The 24,453-nt window shown below is 30.5% G+C and overlaps 1 protein-coding gene across 3 annotated transcripts in view; it reads right to left on the reverse strand.

The window, feature by feature from the left end:
• Nucleotides 1–570: 570 nt before the first annotated feature.
• The window catches only part of LOC109599908 (hormone receptor 4), a 59,004-nt gene continuing 35,121 nt past the window's right edge, over nucleotides 571–24,453 (reverse strand). Inside the window, exons 1-9 of one of the 3 annotated variants that reach the window (XM_020015960.2) lie at nucleotides 20,916–21,172; nucleotides 14,094–14,198; nucleotides 13,251–13,567; nucleotides 12,053–13,109; nucleotides 10,967–11,286; nucleotides 10,430–10,825; nucleotides 5,858–6,050; nucleotides 3,853–3,992; nucleotides 571–1,657 (exon numbers count right to left, since the gene is read on the reverse strand). In XM_020015960.2, coding sequence (XP_019871519.2) covers nucleotides 1,577–1,657; nucleotides 3,853–3,992; nucleotides 5,858–6,050; nucleotides 10,430–10,825; nucleotides 10,967–11,286; nucleotides 12,053–13,109; nucleotides 13,251–13,567; nucleotides 14,094–14,198; nucleotides 20,916–20,928 — 2,622 coding nt within the window. In that variant the 5' untranslated portion in view covers nucleotides 20,929–21,172 and the 3' untranslated portion in view covers nucleotides 571–1,576. Of the gene's footprint in view, nucleotides 1,658–3,852; nucleotides 3,993–5,857; nucleotides 6,051–10,429; nucleotides 10,826–10,966; nucleotides 11,287–12,052; nucleotides 13,110–13,250; nucleotides 13,591–14,093; nucleotides 14,199–20,915; nucleotides 21,173–24,453 lie in introns of those variants that run through there. The other 2 variants (XM_049965070.1, XM_049965071.1) reach the window with 2 other exon arrangements.

Consider the following 24,453-nt stretch of genomic DNA (forward strand, 5'->3'; position numbering starts at 1 on the left):
TTTTTGTTAGTTTATGAGTTATTAAGAGAACAAATGAAAAATAAAGAATAAAATGTGAAAAAACATACAGAGGAAATAAGTAAATATAAGGGAAGGATTATTAAGAAAATAAAATAAATAAGTAGTATAAAAAGTAGTAAGATAAAAGGCAAATAAGGACTATATTACTGTAAAAATGGCAGTGATGTAATATATCCAATATAGTTTTAGATTAAGAAGTAACTTTGGTTAAAGGCAGTGAAAGTGTTGTTTAAAGTTGAAAATAAAGGAAACAGAAATTAGATATAACATTATAACTAAAAAATGAAAAGAAAATATAAAATAATAGTGAAAAATTGAAGAAAGAAAACAGAAATAAATCCAGCACAGTTTTAGATCAAGAACCAACTTTTGTTAAAGTCAGTGGAAGTCATCTATGTGTTTTAAATTGGAAATAAAGAAAATAGAAAACAGGCAGAACAAAATAATGAAACAAAGCATGCAAAAGACATAAAATAAGAGAGAAATGAAGTTGAAAAAAATAAAAATAAATCTAATATAGTTTTAGATTAAAAAGTAAGCTTGTGAAAGGAAAGGGAACTTTCTCATCAAATTGAAAATTAAGAAATCAGAAATTAGGTAGAACATAATAATGAAAAAAAGCATGCAGAAGACATAATAATAGCGAAAATATGTAAATGATCTTTTTAATGTTAATGTGAACTTAGATATAATTTAAAATAAAGTTGCCGGAATTAGGGCTTATGACTTTGTTAGTATCATTATGCCAATAGGAGTGACTTATGAATGAATTAGAGGAATAAGAGTGACCTACATAAAGTCGTTAAGAAGGCAGTGAATAAATTACCAGCAATAGACAACTACTCTATGTCAAGATATGTAAATAACATCTGTCTGGACAGTCTTTTGTAAGTGCAGTAATAATCTGTGGCAGTGACAAGTCTGATAATATTTAATATTAACCATTTCCCTGAAAATATCTTTTTAAACACATAAAATATAATTATAAAATGGTAACAAATTCAGCCTCTTGAAGTAACAAAGGAAATTTTCAGTTGACAGTTAACATTAAATATTTATAAATCTATATTTAAAGTTCAAACTAGTCTGAACTTGTTTTAAGAAAATTCAACGTCGTTTTGACGAATGCGCAGTATCATTAACCTTTAGGAAACAGTCACATTTTTGGTAACTTAAGGTGTTTGCAACTAAAATAAATATTTATAGTTCCGGTGTTATTTGTACTTGTATTGTTCTTGCAATTTTTCCATGTTACGAATTTCTTAAATAATATTTCGTTATATCTGTTTCGTGTTCAATATATCCGACAAGGCCGTCTTGTCAGTAATAAATCCGAACCAACTCTCGATGCACTCTGCATATTCCACAATACCCTTACATAACATACAATTTTTTACAATTAACATGATATTGAAACAAACATTTGATTTGATTTGATAACAAATTATATTATGTAAATTTTAACGACCACTCTAGGTATATGCATCGGTATGTACACTTCTATATTCTGTATAAATATTTCGAATTTCACCTATTTCCATGGCTTCATGCTGTACTACCTCTGAATAGCCGAATTCAATAGGAAAGGAACATAGAACATTTTACTTTCCAGAAGTAAAGATGCTGCAGACTGTATCTGAAACAAAAAATGGCAATGTTACAAGAATTTAACAATAATCAATCAAATATTAGATGTATTTATTTGTTTTAGTGTAACTGACTGAAAGGCTGAAATGAGATTTCTTATCGAAAATAGTGCTTATTGTTTTGCCTGAAGTTTTATTTATTTTTTAAAGTCTATTAATAAATTAATGTGGATTATTAAACTTCTTAGTTTCTAAACTAATCATATAATTGAACTTTTAACTAATGAACACGTCATCGGAACGTTCAATTAGCATCCACCTTAGCAAATTAGCGTATTGTCAAGCGAGAGTTCACCAATCATCCGTTACTCATTCTAATACAACATTCCTGAAATGCCAGCCGCATAAATTGCCACCATTTTATCGTAAACAAATTCAGGTTTTTCATAGATAACACCATCGATCTACAGTGGCCGTTTACAATGCGAAACCTGCTCGAAAACATTCAGGAGCAAAACACCTGCAAGTACGTGAGTCACAATTGCGAAGTTCAATGGTTAGTTTCTAGCCAATACGCCCAAACACGAAATGCAAATGATGCTCGAGCAAAGAGCACGGGATATTAACTAGATAAGATTGCAGCCAATAAATTAACCGGGCCAGTTTATCGTAAAACTCCTCCCTATTTATATCTTGTTTGATTAGGTCTGTGTGCAAACACTGAAAAATATGCACTGCAATAAATTAATGAATCAAGCTACCTTTACCGTGCTCCAACGTAATTGATTTCGTTTGATCGCAATCAAAACAACAAACTTTATTTTAATTGGAACGTATCTCTTTGTTTTATCAACATTATGCACAAATCATTATTTAATGACGCAAGAGCGAGTGTAGAACTGTAATTGAAATATTCATAAAATTTTATTGTGTTTTATATTATCTAAGCAATTTTCTTTGGAAGAGAAATTCCACGAAGTAATAAGGAAAAATGGTGAAAAACAATGTACTATAATTTTAATACGTTTAATTATGACAGTTTTAATTGTATAACTAACATGCATGTTGCATGACTTTAATAAATTTATTTGATCTAAAATTAAACCGAAAACGATTTACTATGTTCCTAACTAATAGCATGTTTAAATGTCAGTGACCCCAAACAATAGTAAATAAATGCGAAGGTTATTTTTATGCTTTATGGATTTCTTCAAGTACAAAACCGCCGTAATAACATAATACAATCTGTTATTAATTTTATATTATGGTAGGTCGTAATGAAATGTGAATTCTTGAAAGGAATGTTCTTAATTTTGAAAATATCTGTGTGTAAAGAGCAAACTTGGCTAATGCAAAGGCAAGGAGGAAACTATGAATTAACTAAATCCTTAACTGTAATTAGTTTTGTCAAAGTTAGTCAAATAATTAAGAAATCTAAAATAAACAAATAATTTGGACACTATGGAAAACATAATTTTGGTATCATAAATAAGCAATATGTTAGTTAATAATAAAATATCAAAATTTAATATTTGGGTAATAATTAATTAGGGGAATTATCCCTAAATTAGATATTATTAAAATTGAACATAAAATATTCTATTCCTCACACTTTTTATTTTATGCACTTTGTCGGTGTTATATCAAACTTTTGATCATCATCAGCTAAGGAACATTTTTTTATTAAATTAGTTGTTATTTATTGTATTGGTTGTTGTGAAACACGAGACATTATGTTTATAGTAAAGAAACTTTCCAGTTAGGTTTAGTTTGCACTTTAACTTTAAATTATATAAATGAGTAATAATGAATTTTAAATAAAAAAATAATTGTTAAACTTCAACAAACATATCATTACAACAACAATAGCACAAACATTGAATATTTAAACGTTCTTAGCTATAATAGGCTAATTAATAGAACAATATCCACCGGTAAAAATCGTTTACAGTTATCCTTGACGCTATCGCTGATGTTACAGTAAAACGGCCACACGAACTCCGAGATGTTCGAATAATAAGAAAGAACTTGAAGGCGAAAGTTAAATTAAGGAGTGGTCAATTGAAATATTGGTTGTAAAGGTCATGGACAGGTGGAACTTTCTTTTTTAAATATGTGCGTTCGTTATACTTTTGACGACTGAATAATTTTACATTGTAATTTTCTCCGGAGACGTCCCATTAAAATATTAACGAGATTTCATCTAACACCGGCTGGCGAAAGAAGGTATTTAAATAAAACTTACCTCTGGTAACCTAACTAGTAAGTCTTGGAATCGTGTAGTTTGTTGAGGGTACATGTGTTGTGTATAAACACGGAGGCACGTCATGTATCGCTCGTGTATACTTTCCAATTCACTATTACCCGAACTACTGGCAGGTTTTGCTGTAAAAAATGAAAACAAACGTCATTATATTAACTACAAGTATTACACGTACTGACACCTCTTCATATTTGTACAATTAACGCTGAGAAAAAAGTTAATTGAAGTTCATGCTCGAGGTGCAATGATATTATCTCAATATAAAATGTGAATTCCGCAAATAGCTAATTGATTAATTGTTGTTCGTTAATAAGATTACTTTGTTTAATAATTGCAAACTAATGTATATTATTATGAGTTAACAAGGTCGACTTCACTTGATGATATATTTACAAATGCTACTGAAGTAACTCACAATGCAACAATATAAAACGTTAAAATAAAATTTAAAGTGTTAAATAAATTAAGAAATTAAACTGGAAAGTAATTTTTTAATGCCTATTAAAATAATTGCATTTAGTAATTATACGTACTATAATAATTCACACCGGAAGTAAGATGAAAATGACAAAAATATAAATAAATAAAAACATTGAGTTTATTTGATATATATTACTTTTTTTTAAAAAAAAGTTTAAATGTGTACTATGAAATAACGTTATTTCTGATAAATTTCGGGAATTTTAATATTATTCATGAAAAAATCTCTTATAAAGAAAGTATATTTTTCTGAAATAAATAGCTTGTATAAAGTAAACAGTATATATAGAACGTTTTTATCTATACCAAACAATTATGAAAAATAATTATATTTTTTCAAAATCAGTCGAATATGGTTTGTAGTAAAAAATATTTTAATTTATGTTATTAAAAATGTCGTTAAATGATGTTAATATTTCGAGAAATTTAATGTCGTTCAAAATAAATTATCATTATCAAAACTTTATATAATTTTTTGAGATATTTGTCTGATATAACTAAAAGTATCTAAAGAAAGTTTTTTTTCTAAACATGATAAATTAGGTTTGAGGCAATCATTATAAAAAAATTTGGGCAAATCCCATATATTATAATACATTGAGGTTCCTTTTAAAATAAATTACACATATTATCTCGTATTTTTTAGAAGATATAATTTTTAAAGAGAATTAACTGGTATAACTAAAAGACACAAAAAAAATATTAGTATAAACTATATAAAAATTATTATAATATTTCAAAATATTTCATGGCAATCATTTTTTCTCCATTTGGTTTAAAAAATTCTCGTAATGACCAAAGACAATAAATGTGTTGGTTTCTTTTTGAAATAAAATAAATTGCACGTATTATCTCGAAATTTTTAGAAGATATAATTTATTGGTATTATGTGTTAAAGGTGTCTAAAGAATTTTTTTCTCCAAACTACATAAACAAATATTGTACATTTTCAAAATATGTCCAATGTGGTTTGTGGCAATCAATATTTTAAAAACATTGAGCTCTGGACTCTTAAGTCAGTTTTTCTGTTTGTTTGGAAATTCTCGAATGGTCAAAGAAAATCAATTTTTTTTATATTATACAATATATTTATTACATGTGAAGTTTAGATATAAAGAAATAAAACCAATATTTCTAAAAATAAATAAATATAAAATATCGAGTTTACAATTTAATTGATATATTCATAAGTGCAGTTATAAGAATTAAAAATACTTAAACATCATAAAAACAATTTCAATATAATTTACGAAAGTAAATTGGGACGTAATTTTTTAATTATTTTCATTTTGTATTTACATTTAAAAAAGGTTTTATGTCTACACTAGAATTAAAATCACTACTACAAAAAAAAAAATAATAAAATTTTAAATCTGAACATTATAATTGGTAGTGCTGGAACGAAGTACGAATATTGATTTCATACAACTTTCCATTAGAAAAATCGGTTGAGCTATTATGGTATTACTTTTACATTGATTGAATTTAGAAAATTGGTTTTCCTTACCTTGATTTAGCATGGTTATTACTTTAAGGCACACGTATTCTTCCATTGTCAATTTAATTTGCCTAAACATCATGGTGACATGCGTAATTTTCTCAATCATTAACCCTACGTCTTGTCGCAGTTGCTCTATTGTAATTTCACGGCCCATCATTGATGTTAAGCAGCTCTGAAGCGTGCACAAGTTCGCCTCCACCTGAAACAATATAATATTAAATAATACGAATGTTTCAAATTATATGGTACGTGCATAATGTATCTTGATTACTTCACCAGCACAAAATATTCATCTATTTGCGTACGGTGAATATGCACAACATTATTTTCGTGAACATTTAAAATAAACATAGCACAAGGATTAAGAAACTGTATGCAATATAATTCTGGGCAGTGTCACGGTATATTTTTACGCGTCGCCGTCCGGAGATTTTCAGGAACACGCGTATATTTTAAAACGTAATCGACTGCTTTTAACGTCGGAGTGTCGTAATAGGAAAATGCCAACAAATATTTCGAAATTACGTTTTGGTGTTTAGTTCGTTAACCCGCGTAAAAATAACCACGATCGAATTCAAAACACTAATTCGGCAAACTATGGATAGATGGACGTGTCATGTGGTTTTATTTATTGCTCGTTATTCAATTATAGACCGCAAATGTTTATGTCCAATATTTTAAAATATGGTGGATGCGACTTAATTTTGTTTGAACTTGTACCGTAACGAAAGCAATAAATTCTGCCTCTATTCATTTCATTTTAGTGTTTGTGATGGTTTTTTTATAAAAATATTTTTAGTTTTAGATGCAACAAAATTTTAAAAAACACATTCCACCTCGGTGTTTTTCTCAGATTTTATAGTACGACATTGGCACACATTTGCAGTTCTTTCACATTTCCTTTTGACCTTAAGGACAGGTCAAGTAAGAAACAAAAATACTTACAGCAATATTAATTAAATTATTATTGACATTATAATTTAAAAAATTGTTTCCGAAGCAATCATGCTAATTTACAAATGTTTTACAAGTTAAAGTAACCAAGAAATAGGAAAATATTTACATTTTATGAGATTACGTCGAATCATGCAGTAATCTAGTATCATGCAAAATGTATGTGAATTGCATAATAATTTACACAGACAGATAAGATATTATTGGTGTTTTTGATACTAAATATAGAATGTAAATCAATCAAATATAACGTATTTGAACACACCTGTCCCTGTACAACATTCAAACAACTGGGGCAAACCTACCCCAATAAAATAACCGCCTTTCATGACCCAAATCTATAAATTTACCAATACAAACTATTGATATTAACGTTTGAATAAAAAAGATTACCACAATTTTATTGCCTTTGTTGTGTGTCGTAATTTCTCCTACGATTCGTTGTGTCGAAGAAAATTATTTTAATACACACTTTCTAATTATGCAGTGATGCAATCGGTGAGATCACTTTTGCAATACAAATATATCATTCAGTGAAGAAAACGGTTCATTTCGCTTTCACATGTTATTTATGTGCGAAAGATTCCCGCGAGATCCGGTCGCCGGAATTGTTCATGTTTCCTGTATAATTTATCACATGTAAAATCATATGGTCCTCCAAACTTCATTTTTTAAAAATTTCAATATATTGAATATTGAAATATTCATAATTTTGTAATAAAATTGATTAATGAGATTAATTTCCAACTAATTTATTATAAATACCTATAATATTATATAAATATAAAACGTTAATTATGTCAATAATCCTACATTTAATAATCATAAAATTAATATATATCATTTAGAGAAATTGTAAATAATTACGTATGTATTTTTTTTATATTTTTCCCGCATCATAATAAATGTCACGTTGTGTTAATTACACAATGACTCAACAGTTTTTAACTTAAATTCTAGATTTTTATTAGTTTTCATCACACAAGAGAAATCCATGCCAACATACATTACGGAATGCATTTATAAATGCGGCATTTCCGACCTCCACTGATAGGCACAATTTGTTTAATCAGATAAGCATTTTTTTGTCTGCTAGAATAAAAACTGCAGACGAATTTAGAAATTTAGATAATTTCAAGTCTACAATATTGTGTACATTCAGTGATGGAAACCGTTTTGTCCTGATAAATGTGGTTCCAAGCCTCATCACTTGCTCAAGCTGATTTAATACGACCAGATATAACTGGATCTTCAACATACATTTTATGTAAATTGACATACAAGGGTAACAATTTGCATCAATCGACAAATATAATCGCTGGTGATGGTCGAATCGAATTTATATTGGTACTTATGAAAAATGTTAATTAAATCAGTTGGCTTGGTAAATAAATGATTGCAACGTGGAAATCCCTATGCTCACAGTTACGATCGTATAAATTCACAGATAATTACTTAATTGAATTTAAACTAGGAATTACTGACAGTGCATTATCAGTTTTTGACATGTATGTGTTACAAGGTCGGCCGCTTTTTGCTTTGATTACAAAGAGATACAGGATTCCGAGTTATTAGTTTCCATATTATTATAACCAGAAATAATATAAATTTGATAAAACTCGTATCGATAAGGTCGTAATTATTTTAATAGAAACAGCTTCAAAAAACTTACTGAAACCGTGACCTATCATGGAATAATGCAGTTAAACTTTAGTCAGTCAGATACCCACGAAGTAAATTGTTGGTGGCATGGTCAAGATTGCACACAGTACCAGTTATTTATGATATTAATAGTTTTACACTATATGAGCAACCAAGGACTTATATCTAAATTTATTACCGTTGTACGGTTGATTCTACTACCTACTACATTGATAATTCCACTTCCGTCGCCGTTGTGAATTAGCAGTTTTCGAGCAAAGCTTTATTCCTGCAATCGTTTGTCGTCGAATTAGCTAATATTGTTTTGTACACATCGGTGAATTAAACATTGTTGTAATTTGGCTGTTTTAGAAGAAAATAATAATAACCAAAATAATGAATTTTAATTGAGTTTAAAAAAGTAACATTTTTAATAAATGATGTTAAAAAAGATATTAAAAATGTACACCAACTAATCATATAAATTTTAAAAAATATTTCACAATTAAATTCCTTTGCTGCAATGAATTATCAATTTTGGTTTCCCGTATAAACCTTTTATATGGTCTCTTTAACGAAACTTTTACGTAATTTACCCTAAAGTAACTTGAATTATTTATTACACGGAGAGAGATGGAGTTTATGCATGAGAGTTAAAGAAGGAAGAAAGAAGAAGGCAGCGGTGTCATGCCGGATAAATAAGTGATTCACTTTTTAATGGCCGGCATTCAGTTGCTTTTCTAGAAATTTTAGTAGAGGAAAAAGAGTTTAGATGTTTGATGGTTGGAAAATATTTCAAAAAGGTGGTAATGACCGATTATTTAGTTTAATGTTGTAGTATTTCGTTATTGGTGTCAGTTACACTCATGTGTAAAAGTTAGGGATATTAAACTTTTATGAATTAATGTTGGCAAAAAAAGAAACTTTAATCGAAAGAAGTTAATAAATAAATGAATTTTGTTTTTATTTCATTATAAAGTTGTTTTTGGAGGGATATTTAGCAAAATTTGTTAAGATAATTATGTCTAGACGTAAATTAACTCTAAATGAGAGGGGTAGGATAATTAGAATGTTGGAATGTGGTTAAAAAGATACAAATCGCGGGTTCCTAATGTTGCACAATGCGTAACTTCTCATTTGTGAACTCGATTATATCAAATAACAGATGAAAGTAGAATTGCCTACTTCAGATAAGGTTTTCCACGAAATCGTCGAAGAGTCCAATTTTGCCCATTTCAAGGTGGTTCCATTATGGTATGGGGAGAAATTTGTTATAATGTCCGTTCAAAATTATACAGATGTCAAGGTACGATGACCGGTCCGATATACGCAAAGAACACGGTTTATGGTGGAGTATCAAATTTTTGGCATATGCTTAAAAGCCATAAATCCCGCCCTAATACTCTTACAGAGCTTCGAACTATAATTTTACGGACATGGAACAATATACAGCAAGAAGAATTGAAAAATTCCTATAAAGTACATCAGAAAGGTGTCAACTAAACATCGACACCCACAGAAGCCACATAATGTACTAAATACTAATATATAGGTATGAATTTAATCAAAATTTGCTTATTAAATAATAAAAAGCCAATTGTAATGCCATTATTACACATTTTTTTCCTCAACTTTTGAACATAAGATATTTTCCAATTCTCTCCATACTTGTATATATACACCAGTTCCCAGTAAATTTTTTCCTTGGGCCTGATGGAGATTAAGTTAGAAAGGTGAGTAAATTATGCATCCAATAGACTGGATGTAATTTCTAATTATTTTCAGTTACTTTCAGTAATATTTCATCAACAAATAATTCCAGTATCCCTAGTTTTGCATTTTTAGTCGTTAATTCATTCAATTACAAGCATTTCAAGTCGTGGTAGACCAAGATCGGATAAAAGAAACCGTTATACCAGGTTTTCAGAGCTAGCAACGGAAACTTTGCAATTCCCCGTCGGAATGAAAAAAGAGACGGCTCACCTCCTGATTGAAATCGGTGTCGATGACGGTGGTGGGCGGCATTGTGTCGGCGGCCTTGTGTATGGCCTGGTAGGCGGACGTGGTGAGCACAAGTAGCTCGTGCCACTTGTGCGTCAGTAGTCTGGTGTGCACCTCGACCGGCAGCTCGAGATAAAAGGGCAGCCTCTTCGTCCACTGCACCAGCTTATAAACAATCGAGTCGCCGATGTGGCACAGCTTCTCGCTCAGGTCCGTGTTGTGGTCCAGCAGGTCGTCCAGATTCTGCAGCGTCGCGATATCTTGGAACTCATCACAGTCTATCAAAGTCTTTATCATCGACAGGGAGTATTCGATCGAGAAGTTGCGGTCCCGCGAACTGCTCACCGCGCTGTCCAGCCGCTGTCGCAGGCGTACAACCTGCAACAAATTCAATACCTCCACATAATTACTTACGTTTGTCATAACCCATGTTAGTAATTGCAAATATGCTACTTAATCGGAGATAAAATATATTAAGAACATTACCCATCTTCCCATAACTTGTGATTTTCGACTTACCTCACTGGGATTGGTGAGAGCCGTCTTGAGTATGGTCCCGTTGACTAGGTTGGGTGGTATCCCGGCCGGCTGTTGTTCGGCCTTAAGCTGCTGCTGTTCCGCCTTGAACTGTTGCTGTTCCGACTTCAGCTGTTGCTGCTGCGGACCAGCGACCGAACCACCGCCACCACCAAGGGCGGCGGCGGCCGCAGCCTTTTGAGCCGCAGCTGCGGTTTGCTGCTGCTGTTTGCAGGGCTTCTTGTGCTTCTTGTACTTGACCTTGTACAGGTTGTACACCGCGCCGCTGTTGCGACCTCCCGGCATCCGGTCCTCGCGCACCGCTGAAATTTAATTTGAATTGGTTTCGACAAGGCGTTTTTTGGTTTTTGTAAAAGATTCTTAATTATTTAAAATTAACAATGATAATTGAAATGTATACAAACTAAAAAAAATATCTAGAATTTTTTTCAGGACTTTGTTATCTAGTTTTTAGTAACATTCATTATTGAATATTATATTATTATTAAAATATATGATGATCAAATGACATCAAACGACAAAACAAATAAATTCTGCATTTCATTCGTTTTTAAGATAATTTATAAAATACATGATGTTCTTATTAATATAATTCCTGAATGTTTTAACAGATGATTAATAATAACTTTATCTTTTGATGGCATTAAGAGTAAACTAAAAATTATTTATTAAGACAACAAAAATGATTAAACGTGCACATAGGTATTTTCTAAATATAGGGCAAATAAATATACAGGGTGTTATTCATCTCAATTATTTTAAAAATTCCCTGATTTATGATTGTTGAAAAACCTATAAATAGTGTTAACTAATGCCTCCCTCAACTTTTGACCTATATTTAGAAAACCCTATTTACAGTTAAGTTTATTTTGTCGAAAAACATTATCACTCTTATCTATGACACAGCGGTTTTCCAAAAATAATCAAAGGAATATTTTTAAAAATAATTAAGTACATAATACCTTAAATATTTGCCTTTTATATAGAAGACACCCTGTATAATATGTGTTCAATTATAATGTTTAGTCATATTGATAATTGAAAGAGAATAGTTAAAAGTACTCTTACCTTGGAGGACCATCCCTTGTTCGATGCACTTCTTAAACCGACAGTACTGACATCTGTTCCTTTGCGCTTTAGTAATCTCACAGTTCCCGTCCGCGACACACGTATACACTCTCCGGTTTTGGACGGTCCGCTTAAAAAAACCTTTGCAACCCTCGCACGTAATTATACCGTAATGTAACCCGGTCGCCTTGTCCTCACATATCATACAAATCATAGGTTGTTCTTCGTCGTCGCCCTCGTGCTGCTCGGCCGTCATCGTTTCGCCGAGACCCATCAGCTTCACGTCGGCCGGTGCTCCGTAAATGTTCTGCGTCCCGTAAATGTTCGGCGGTCCCGGCGAAGCTGATGTGAGATTGAGGGCCTGCGCCTGCTGGTTGATGGGCAGCTGTCGCAGATCGCCGGCCCACAGTCGCTCCATGTTGAGGGGTGCGTTCGTGAAGTGACCGGAAGTGGGCGGCTGCGGACTGACGATCGTCCGACTTACCGGCAACCTGAGCCGGTCCTGGCCTAGATTCAGTAACATTTGAGCTGCGCTTTCTTCCGGGTTCGTCATGTTGACGTTGGACGGCGACCATCCGGACGTCGTGGGATTAAGCGGCGGATCCAGTGGCGAGGTGGGTGTCGTGCACATCGACGGCTGCGACCAGATCATTGTTCTCACGCCGCCCGCCTCGCCCATTATCACTGTGGGCGTCTGTCGCGCGGGCACGTTGCCACTAGGCCGCGGCATGGGACTGCTCGGCGACTTTATCTCGGGGAAATGCGTGATGGCCGTCGGTCCGCCGAAGCTGCCTCCTATCAGTTCCGGCTTCACGCCGTTTATCCGTGAGTGTTTCAGCCACAGCTGGTTTTGGGATAGTGCGGGTTGCTGTTGACTGATGATGACGCCTCGCGGTTTCAGCATCGAAGGTGGTGACGACGACGTGGGCTCTTGACTGATGGCGATGGGGGGTTGGATTGTCCGCGACAGGGTGCTGGTTTGCAGGAGGAGCGGGTTGTGTTTGATGACGGGACTGGTGTTGGCAGGCCGTCCGGGCGAACTGTGCGGCCTTGGAGGCTGGAAATACACAAAGTACTAGCTATACATTTATTTGTCAATTCTAGACATTATAAAATCATTTTATTTTTACTTAACTATTTCTTTGTATTGTTTAGACAAAGTATGCCGGAAAAAAGTAGTAAAGAGATAAATACTTACTTGCGAGGGGCTGGCGGTGGGTGCTGGTCTGATGGGCGGACTTTGAGACCGGACGACGGGTAACGTTCGTATAACACTCGCAGTACCGCCCCCTGGTCCTAGGCCGCCACCTGGTCCGCCGCCGCCGTCGAAGACTCCGCTGTCCTCCAGTCGGCTCGAGATCTTGTCCAGCGTTGGTTCCGGTGGTAAGTGCAGCTGGACGGGCGTCGAGTCGGGGCTGGGGGGCGAGGCACCGCACACCGTTTCCGTTGACATCTTGGGTGACGGCGGCCCGACGAGATCTGGGGACGAGGTGCTAGTGTCGGCGACCGATTCGCCTAGAAGCGGACAGAGACATTGCCTAAAAGCAAATTTTGCTGATGGCTGCCTACTCTAATAGTTTACTGAAGCTTTTCGATTGGGATGGAATGCGGTGCGATGCAGTGTTATTGGCGGTTTAGGATGGTACTTTGGCATTTTCTTTGACTAAAATACAAATTAAAAAATTTCTTAAGCTTATGATAAATTAAATCTAATGGAATTCACTGCGATAATATGATATATTGTATTAGTAACAACTTATGAAGTGGTTTTATTAATATTTTAGATCCTCCAATATTTAATTTAAAACCATTTGTCAATAAATATTTAGAGATAGACAACCCACATTTCATTTATATTACGATTAATGTAAACTATTTGAGCCTTTGGATTTGGAAAAAGGTAATTAATACAGACTCTTTCAAGTACCATCCTATAAGCCATAAACAAAAACAATTGATAGTGGTGCTAAATACTTATTTACGCTAACAGTGATATCTAAAAGCTATGAGACACCAATACCAAACATCAATCAATGCTTACCGTCACTGCTACAACGCGAATCTACTTTTCTTCTCTTCAGTTTCAGATCTTGGAAAAGGCTCATCTTGTCGAGCTCACACGGGGCACGCGTAAGGGTCATAATTCCTAAAACAAATCGGAAGCAAACGATCATTATATTTTTTGAGTTCACATAATTTCAAAGTCATACAACAAACAATTGTTTAATTCTTTCTTATTTTACGTCATACATGCGACCAGTTTAATTGGTATTATTAATTATACTAAATATATAACACCTCAGTGATGTCCTTGTTCTGAGGTAATTTCATCGATTACGATAATTTAAGCGTTTTAGTGACATTTCATGATTATTTTCGCATTAACAGGATAACTTCAGCAATAGTTTTATGTGGTGTTTGGAAATTTCTTATTTTTTGTTCTATGTGTCATTCTTGATAAACAAGTCTGATTCATTTAGTTTATTCATTCAAGGATTTACCGTGTTGTTGGCGCTTCTAATTTATCGCATAAAAATTTTTTACACTGTTTCGTTGTTTTACAATAACGCGTATCGTTCTCTCAATAAATATCAATTTCTATCTCCGTAATAAGTAAAATATTCCATCTGACTAATATTCTGAATAAAATTTAAGGATATGTTTCGTTCGAGTATAATGTCAAGGTAATACTGAGAATATTAGTATTAATTAAATACAATCATGTAAACAATTGTTGTGAAAAGTTCTAAAGTTTTGTTTAAAGTTTCCTAATTAAGATTAGTTGTGGTCATTAAATATGAAGCTTAATTATTAATGATATTAAATAGTGGATCATTTATAAAAACTAATTATCTATTATGTATTATACCTTGCAGAAAATATAAAAAAATTACACGAAAAGATTTTATAAAACGTTGTGCAATTATTGTAAAATCATTTTCTTATTCACTTTCTATTTCAACGTAATGTAACAGTTCATCTCGAAGAGTGTTGCTCCTAACGCTATTTTATAACTGTACAAAGTCGCGTCTGCACCTTAGAAACTGTGTTACTGTTATATGCCAAGAATTTAAACATCGCATTCGTCTCACTGTGCATTAGTCTTACTATTTTTCTCAGTGCAAACTTCTCTCAACAACATTTGAAGTATTATAAATTGTTGTGTTGTTTAAATTATCAGTTGTATTTAAATTATTTTTGGTACGTTAAGTAAAATTTATTTAATTACTTTTTAATGTAAATTCTAAGAACAAAATATTTGTCTTAGCAGAGGTGATAAATTTATATGTATTGTGATATAAAATGTATAGTATAGTTCATTTAAGGTGGTTACACTGTGTAGATTTTTTATTTATGAACTTAAAACTTAACTATATCAGTTCTACTATAATATTTTTACTGCCAAGTCTGTCATAGAGCTGTCTAATATATCTAAATAATATTTAACTCTAATTAACTCATTAGTTCTGACAATCAGCTTTGTACTTGACGTTAGTAAATACGCTATATCTGACAAAATTGAAATAGTAACGTTGCTGGGGCGATAAATTAAACAGTTTGTATAAACTATAAATTTTAAAAAATGCTAAATTCAATGGCGACCTTTTTTTTTAAAGCAACCCAATAAATTGTTTCCATTTTTTTATTACAAAAAAAAAAAAAAATTATAGCAAATCTCGTTGATGAAATAGAAAACAATTTTTATGGGATGCATAGAGTTCTTTCTATTCCGTTTTTTGATCTATTATTTATTAAAATCACATTATAAAAAATGTGACGGGGGTGTTTCTATTTAAAATTGTCCGACGGCTTCAATTTTCAACGTAATAAATAAGTAATAACATAAATTTCTATTCAGATAAGCAATATGTTAACATTTTTAATAAAAAATACAAATGATAATAATAATCAATGACACATTAATTTAATTGATTAAATATAATGAAAATAGATAATTGTCCGTTTAAACGGTGCTCAAACAATAGTAACAAGGTTGTTTATCATTGTTGAAGAAGCCAAATCGTTTGTATTGTTTTATTTATATCATTTTACAAGAGAGATAGTAAAATGTGATTCTTAGTGTGACCAAAAACAAAATATTTACTCGCACTCGTCGATACATAAACTGACTGTGGTATTTTCGAGTCAAATAGAAAGTGAACAGGAAATTTACCGCTTGCACAACACTTGAATCAAATCCATAAAAAGTACACATACCATTTTATAACCATATGTGTACTCATTGTTTGGGGTCGGGATTCATCTCGTATTGTACGATGTATAAACAAAATCACACATGAGACGTGCACATTGGGCAACAATAGACCGAGTGTATCGCTCACCGATTTTGACCATTTTGAAATAAGTCAATGAACATTATTAACCTTGATATTGCCAAAACTAAAGTTCATTACGAAACCACGAAGTGAAAGCTGTTGTTTATAGAAATTTCAAAATCGCTATTACTTTTAACATTTTAGAAGGTGAATTCGGAGATGTAATTAATGATGGGAATTCGTCGCTCCCGTTTTAAACAGCCATCACGAAAAAAATTCCTACAATGAGACAGTGCGTTGATCTCTCACAAAGAAAAAATTATTGAACATCAATCGATACGTGACATTGCACGATCACAACTTGTTGTGAATCACATTAGCATTCACAGAACCGAAAACGTGGGAAAACTACGGAGAATCTTTCAATAAATCTATTCTTGTGGGAGACGGTTTTACGCTTAAATCATAAATTAAAAATAGAATAAATGCCAGCCGAGAGGTTATTTATACAATTAGCATCTAAGCTTTGAATCAGGAAGTGAGACTTCTTCCGGGTGTTTGGAAAGGAAAAAGCGTTGTTCTCGCTCAGGTTTACCGCTTCCTGATTCGTTCAATCGGACAATCTAACCAATTCAACGGAAATTATAATTGCGAAGTGCCACAATGTGCACGTGCAACGCGAATTTTGCAATGGCTAGCGAAAATAGAGGTTTCTCAATGTTTTCTTGTCGGCACTTAATTTATTTTAAAATTTATAAATATACCTACATGAAAATACAAGCAAAAAGTTTACTAATGAATAGATAATAATATATATGAATGCTTATAAAATCATTATTGTTTAGATGGTTATGTAAACACGTGTTTTTATATTGTTTAATAAATAAAAAAAATATTATTCAATATTTTAATTTATAAAAGTATATCTTAAAAAAAATTAAAAGTTAAAGGGTAACATCAGTAAATTTATTCTACTATTTTATATTCTAATAATATATAAAATAAGTAGATTAGTCAATTTTATGTTTTAATTCAATATGTTTAAATGAAAATACTCATTGCACTGGATGGAAAAATCTAATATTACATACATGTAAATATTTATTTTTAATCAAATAAATATGTAGATTTAATTTTAAATATGTAAAATTATTATATGAAAGATTATTTAATTTATAAATTATTTATTTCTAAGTTGATATTTATAAATAAATAACATTAAATAGTCAACATATTGTCAACATTTATTTGATTATGTTTAAATAAATAATATTGTATTGGAGAGCAGCAATAATTACTTTATAATTAACATACATGCGTATACTATATAAATAATCAATAAAATATGTTTTATTTAATATGTGTGTTAACCATTTTCAAAAAATAAGATGTTTAAGTTTAAAATATTTTTAAAAAATATTGAAAAACAGAAGTTGTAAATTTATCTGTAGATTTATTTTATTATTTTCAATTTATATGTAAAATAAAAAAATAGAGATAATTTGATTCATAAACCATTTATTTTGAGCTTCATTAATTAGGTAGATATTTAGAAATAAACATTGTCAAAATATTGTTAACGTTTATTTCAGCATGTTTAAATAAAAATATCCATTACATTAAAGTTAACATCTAATATTTTATAACATACATTCATAAAGTTTCAAAATATATTTCGTTTAAAACAACTTAATATTTTTTAAAAGTATAAAATTTGTTTATTTGTTTGTAGATTTAATTTATTATTTGCTATTATTATGTAAAATAAGTAGAATAAAGATAATTTAATTCATAAACCATTTTTTTTATTTAGATATAAACATGGTTACATATTTAAGTTTTATTCTGAAACTAGTTAGTAAGTAAAAAAGTTTATTAAGAAAATTTACTTGTATATTTACTTCATTATTTTCTATTAATATGTAAAATACGTAGATTAAAGATATTAAATAAACCACTTATTTTTAACTTTATATTTAGATTTAAACATTATTTCATCTTCTATTTTATAAAATATATAAACAGTTATATTAAATTATAATTAATTTGATAATATGTCTTAAACTTTTTTCAAACACTCAAAATTTTTGGTTTAAAATTACTTAACCGTTTAAGAAATATTGAAGTTCAAACGTAAGTTTATTCGTAGATTTATTTGATATGTCTAAAACTTTTTTCATAAACTCAAAAGTTTTGGATTAAAACTAGTTAATCGTTTTAAAAAATAAACAATAAAATAAGTACAAACATTGTAAATTTATTTGTATATTTACATTATTCTCTATAAATTAAATAAGTAGATTAAAGATAATATGAGTCATAAACCATTTATTTTTAACTTGATATTTAGAAATAAACATCGTTACACTGTTAAAATGTTGTTAACATTCATTTCAGTGCATTTAAAATATTCATTGAATTGGAAATTAATATAATATATTATAACATGCAATCATATATGAAAAGTTTTATTAAAACATATTTTATTCGATAATGTGCCTAAAATTTTTTCGAAAACTTGGTCTAAAATTAGTTAACCGTTTTAAAAATTATTGAAGTACAAACATTGTAAGTTTATTTATAGATTTACAATATTATTTTCTATTAATTAAATAACTAGATTATAGATAATATGAGTCATAATTCATTTATTTTTAACTTGATATTTAGAAATAAACATCGTTACATTGTCAAATTATTGTTAACATTTATTTTAGTGTATTTAAAATAACAATTGAATTGAAAGTTAATAAATTATAACTTACAAGCATATATGAAAAGTTTTATTAAAATATATTTTATTTGATAATGTGCCTATTATTAACATTCATTTAAGTAAATAAAAACATTAATTTGTATCAAACATGCATATAGAAAAAGCTTTATTAATTCATGTTTAATTTGTAATATGCTTAAATGTATTTAAAATTTTTTAAAAAAATTTTATAATAAAAAATAGTAAATGTATTTTATATTTTTATAAAATAAACCTCACAGTCAATTTATAGTCCAAATATTGTTGACATTCATTGAATGGCAAAATCTAATATTTTTATGCATTACATATATAAAGAGTTTAATTAAATTGGATGAAACATTTCAACCAAAAAGGCCCACGTTATACAAAACAAATTGGGTAAAAAATAGTATGATTATAATCTAAAAATTGTGTGATTGTAACCGAATTAGCATTTCTTATAAAATTGCAAGGCGGTAAATTAGTAAAATTATAAATAGATGTTCATTTATCGCAGTCGTTTTTGTTATTTAAAATAGACAAGCAATTGAAAAAAGCTTGTTTACGTATATAGGTTAATGCAAATCGCATGTTCCGGTGCAATTAATAAACGGCTGATATTTGAAAAATAAGCATGAACTTTTTTTGCCCGGTTCCAGGTTATTGAATAATAACTGATCGTCCGTACAAGTCCCCTACTTTTCCTCCCACTAGTCGCGGGGTTATTGGCCGATGGAACTTCAAATAGGCCAACCTACCCCATTTCACATTACTATGACGGAAACAAAATCAATAGCGCAACTCATTCAACAGAACTCTCCCGTATGACGGTCCACCCATTCACCATCGCTCAATTCGGTTGTGCATCTTTGAAAAATCGATGCACCACAACGATTACGCAAGTTCCCGGTTTCAAATTGATTATGTAAAATAATCTAGCGAGCGAACTTAATTTTGCCAGGAGTCAAGGAACTTTAGACACACTTTCTAGACATAATGCAAAGTTCTGTTCTAATGTACGCACGAATAAATTTTAGAGGTGGGCGGTTGAATTACGAAATTCAACATTGAATTTTCAATTTAAGGGTGGACAAACAAAAAGTTGGAAATTCAGTAGCCACCACTTACCGAGCAATGCTGATATAAACATCGACATAATTACAATGCGTTATCGCAATTTTTTTAAAGCTAATCAGAGTTCCTTCCTTGTGCTCGCAATGTATGCGTTCTGAATGCTTTTATACGAGGAAATTAAAAACTACTAAAGCCAAGTGCTTCTGTGTGTATTAATTATCGAATGACTGTTTTGGAATTTGAAAAGTGGTGCGTCGTTTGTTTGGCATTAACATTGGCAATGAAACTTTATACGGACCAACAAAACAAAAATTATTACGTCACGTTAAAACAAATATCTATTTTCTCAAAAGCAGGATAACACTGCGACTCCTATTGAAACGGCGAGTGAACTTAATAAAGCTCTTTTTGTTTTAAGCAGGAATAAAAGTGCAGAAAACGCATCCACAATCTGCGTCTTATTTTAATAAATCTACTGCGTTGTTCCAAGATGTTTACAATGAGAAAATTTTAATGGTTTACTGTTATTGTTGCTTGAAAGTTTTGTGGTTTGTGCGTAATTTGTTGTTCGGAGTGGTGTTGAGTAAACATTCATGTAGGTGTCAAAACGCAGAAAAATGCAATTTGTAACAACTGAAAGAATCGAACACAAAAAAGTTCGCAGTAATTCAACGTGTTTTTTAGTTTTTGGCTGTAGCAAGTTTTATCCAGTTAGTGAAAATTTGAGGCGGCACGGTTGGCAATAAAGTGACGTGGGGAAGATTTTCGGGCTTACCTAAAGAAGACATTTTCTCCCATTTAACGCACAGTGATTGAAGATCAGCCCCGGATGGATGAGAGAAGGTCGCGGCGTCGCGTAAAATCCAAGTCGGGTTTAGCGGGTAACTTTACATTTTAAATGTGTGACGGCGTAACGAGACGGCAACCTGACGGCGTGTAATATCCCCAAAAAAAACGAAGGAGGCACTAGCAGCAATGAAGGTTGTGTAGCACTCGGTTGCGACGACGTGATCGACGGACCCAGCGACCGCATGCACTAACGGTAAAAGTTGTACTACAGATACAGCTATGAGCGTAGTTTAATCCAGGTATAAAGTAGGGCACCAACTATACCACTGCCTGCAATAGCAGCACAACCTAGCAGAATGATAGCGAGACCGCGGCGCGACAGCTAGTGGGGCACACGGCCATCTTCAGTCCCGTTCGACGGTGCCGAGACCACTCTCTCCTTCGTTGTGCCGTGCACACCGCCTCCGATTACACACACTTACACTGCCGCACGTCTCTCTGTGCCCAACTGAATCTTTGTTTATCTAGCTGCCGAACTGTAACCTTCAAATTATGCATTTTTACCAGAGGGGTTATGTTGTTGTAACCTTCTAAGCAAGTCAACGCTCAATTCATAGGCCTATTTTATTATCACTGTGCATTATCACGGCCGCATTTCCGTATATTCAATGTTCACGCATTTTTTCCCTCCACCTCCTTGATTGCCCATTTCGGACCTTCGAATTTTTGCTTTAATATAACATAACTAAATGTGGATCAAGCTAAGCTAATTTGGTTCCAAGTTTTCAGACACGGTTTTAATGAAAATATAAGATTTTATACCGTAATTTGTGTACTAAATTTCAAATTTTGTGCTATCGCAAATTTTAAATTTTTGCTTTAATATAACGAAGGGGGTGGATCAAAGTAAGCTTATTAGGTTCCAAATTCCCAAAGATGTTTTTAATAAAAATATGGGATTATCTATTTTATTTTTATGTACTAAATTTTACGTTTTGTGCTTTCGCAAATTTCAGTTAAAATTCAGAATAAATAAAACTTAATTTTTAACTGATAAATACTTAAAACATTTTAATTAATAGATTAAGAAATTTTATTAAAAATTATAATTTACCTGTTGCCAATAAAATTGATTTTTTGTAGAATATCATTGAAGACAAAATTTTATTGAAAATAGATATTCAAAACGACAAAAGCTTTTTGAGGTTTCACTATTTCAAAAATGAACAAATTTTTACTTTAAAATATTAAAGGGGATGGGTCAAGTTAAGCTAATTTGGTTATACGTTCACTAAAATTTTTTATAATGAAAATATAGGATAATCTATTTGATTTTTATGTAATGCAGTTTAGCTTTTAAGCTTTCATAAATTTCAAAGTTAAAAAAAAATAATGTGACATAAATTAACACGTGAAAAACTTATTTTTTAACTAATAAATACCTAAAACATTTTAATTAATAGATCAGAAAATTATAATTTTAAAACTTTTCTAGGAAAAAACTAATGAAAATATAGAATAATCTAAATTTTACTTTCTGTGCTTTTACAAATTTCAGTTAACATTCAGAAAAAATAATATGACATTAAATTTAATTATAAACATATTTTTAAAGTGAACCCAAAGTTTAGAATGATGCCTAATACACTGACATATAAAAAACGTAATTTTTAATTGAGAAATACCTAAAACATTTTAATTAATAGATCAAATTTTATGAGATATCATTATATGCAGCATTTCTTAAAAATATATATTCAAAACGCCAAAAGTTTTTTGAGGTTGCACTATTTCAAAGATGAACTAAAGTAATTTTTATTAAAAACTTAGACCAGCTATTAAACTTTCAAATTTTTGTTTTAAAATATCAAAGGGGATGGAACAAGTTAAGTTAGTTTGTGTGAAAGTTTACAAAAACTTTTCTAATATAGGATTATTTATTTTATTTTTATTTTCATTCATTCATTTTAACTTTTGTGATTTCGTAAATTGCAGTTAAAATTCAGAAAAAAATGGCATTAAATTTAATTAAGACATACTTTTAAAGTGAAATTAAACCTACTTAATTTTCACCTGATATTAAATATCTAAAATATATATTTTATATATAACGAAATTTATAAAATTATTATTAAGTGTACATTTAAAAAATAAAAATTTGTAAGTAAAATTTAACTTTTATAAAATACCATTGTAGGTGGCAAAAGTATTCTAATGTTTCACTGTTTTAGCGATAAATTAACCAATTTTTATTTTATACAAAAAAAGGGAATGTATCAAATTAAGTTAGTTAGGTTCCAAGTTTTTAATGAAAATATAGGATTATTTATTTAATACTCTAACAGTGTGTAGAACATTTCAGTTCCTGCGTTTTCGCAAATTTCAGTTGAAAACCAGAAAAAATAGCAGGACTCCTGATGTTAAGTACCTAAAATATTTTATATTTTTGATTTACAGTTTATTTGTAAAAAAATTTCATTTATTCAACTTTTATTGGATACCGTTGTAGATTGTATTTCTTCAAAAAATATATTAAATAATACAAAATAATTCTGGGGTTTCATTATTTCAAAGACCTAAAGTAAATTTTATTAAAAACTCATCCAGTACAAAAAATAGATAAGTAAAATTATTTATTTATAAAAAATATTCATAGATATTTATTATGTGGTAAACATAAAAAAATATTTTGTTAAAAAGTATATTTTAGTATTTTCATTGATTTCATTCTTTTTTACATTATACAAGTAATACCATGAATTGTGTTTCTGTAATTGGAAAAAAATTATCATTAAACATTTCATAAAAATGGTATAAACATCTACCATATTTCATATTTCTTAACGATGTATTGAAATGTTAAAACAAAAGTAATAATAAACCATCTTATAAGTTTCAAATTTTAATAATATTTCACTTAATTTACGATAAAGTTTCATTGTCTGTTAATTTACAGCTACTGAACTAATAAATCAATAAATCCACACAACAACCAGAACATTGTTTACAAAGGACGTACACATATTAAATTGAGTTATATAAAATATACAAATTAAATAGTATAATATAAAATTTTTATTATTTCATACGGTTTAAAACATTGTGAACTTTATACTTATGTTTTAATAATTTTAAATAACAATAAACATATAAAAAATTAATATGATTTTTATTGATTTAATCTGTAAAAAATTAAAAATACATATACATAAATGTATATAGTCTAACGTAGTACCTTACACTATAAAAAGAAACTACTACTAACAGAGAATAAAAGGTAATACATAAAAAAATACCAAATAAAATAACAATAACAAAACAGTACTCATAATCCAATATTCACATACATATAATACAATGAGCAATATGAGGAAACCTAGGTACATCTAGGATGATAGAAAGTTTATAAATAATAGTTAACAGACACCTTATAAGCACGGTCGATACCCTCGAATTGTTGCGAAACGTTACAAACGTACCATCGTCGTTCGCCATTGTGTGCACACGTAAATGCAATTGTCAAA

Source organism: Aethina tumida, chromosome 3 (genome assembly GCF_024364675.1).
Source record: "Aethina tumida isolate Nest 87 chromosome 3, icAetTumi1.1, whole genome shotgun sequence".
NCBI classification, from domain to species: domain Eukaryota; kingdom Metazoa; phylum Arthropoda; class Insecta; order Coleoptera; family Nitidulidae; genus Aethina; species Aethina tumida.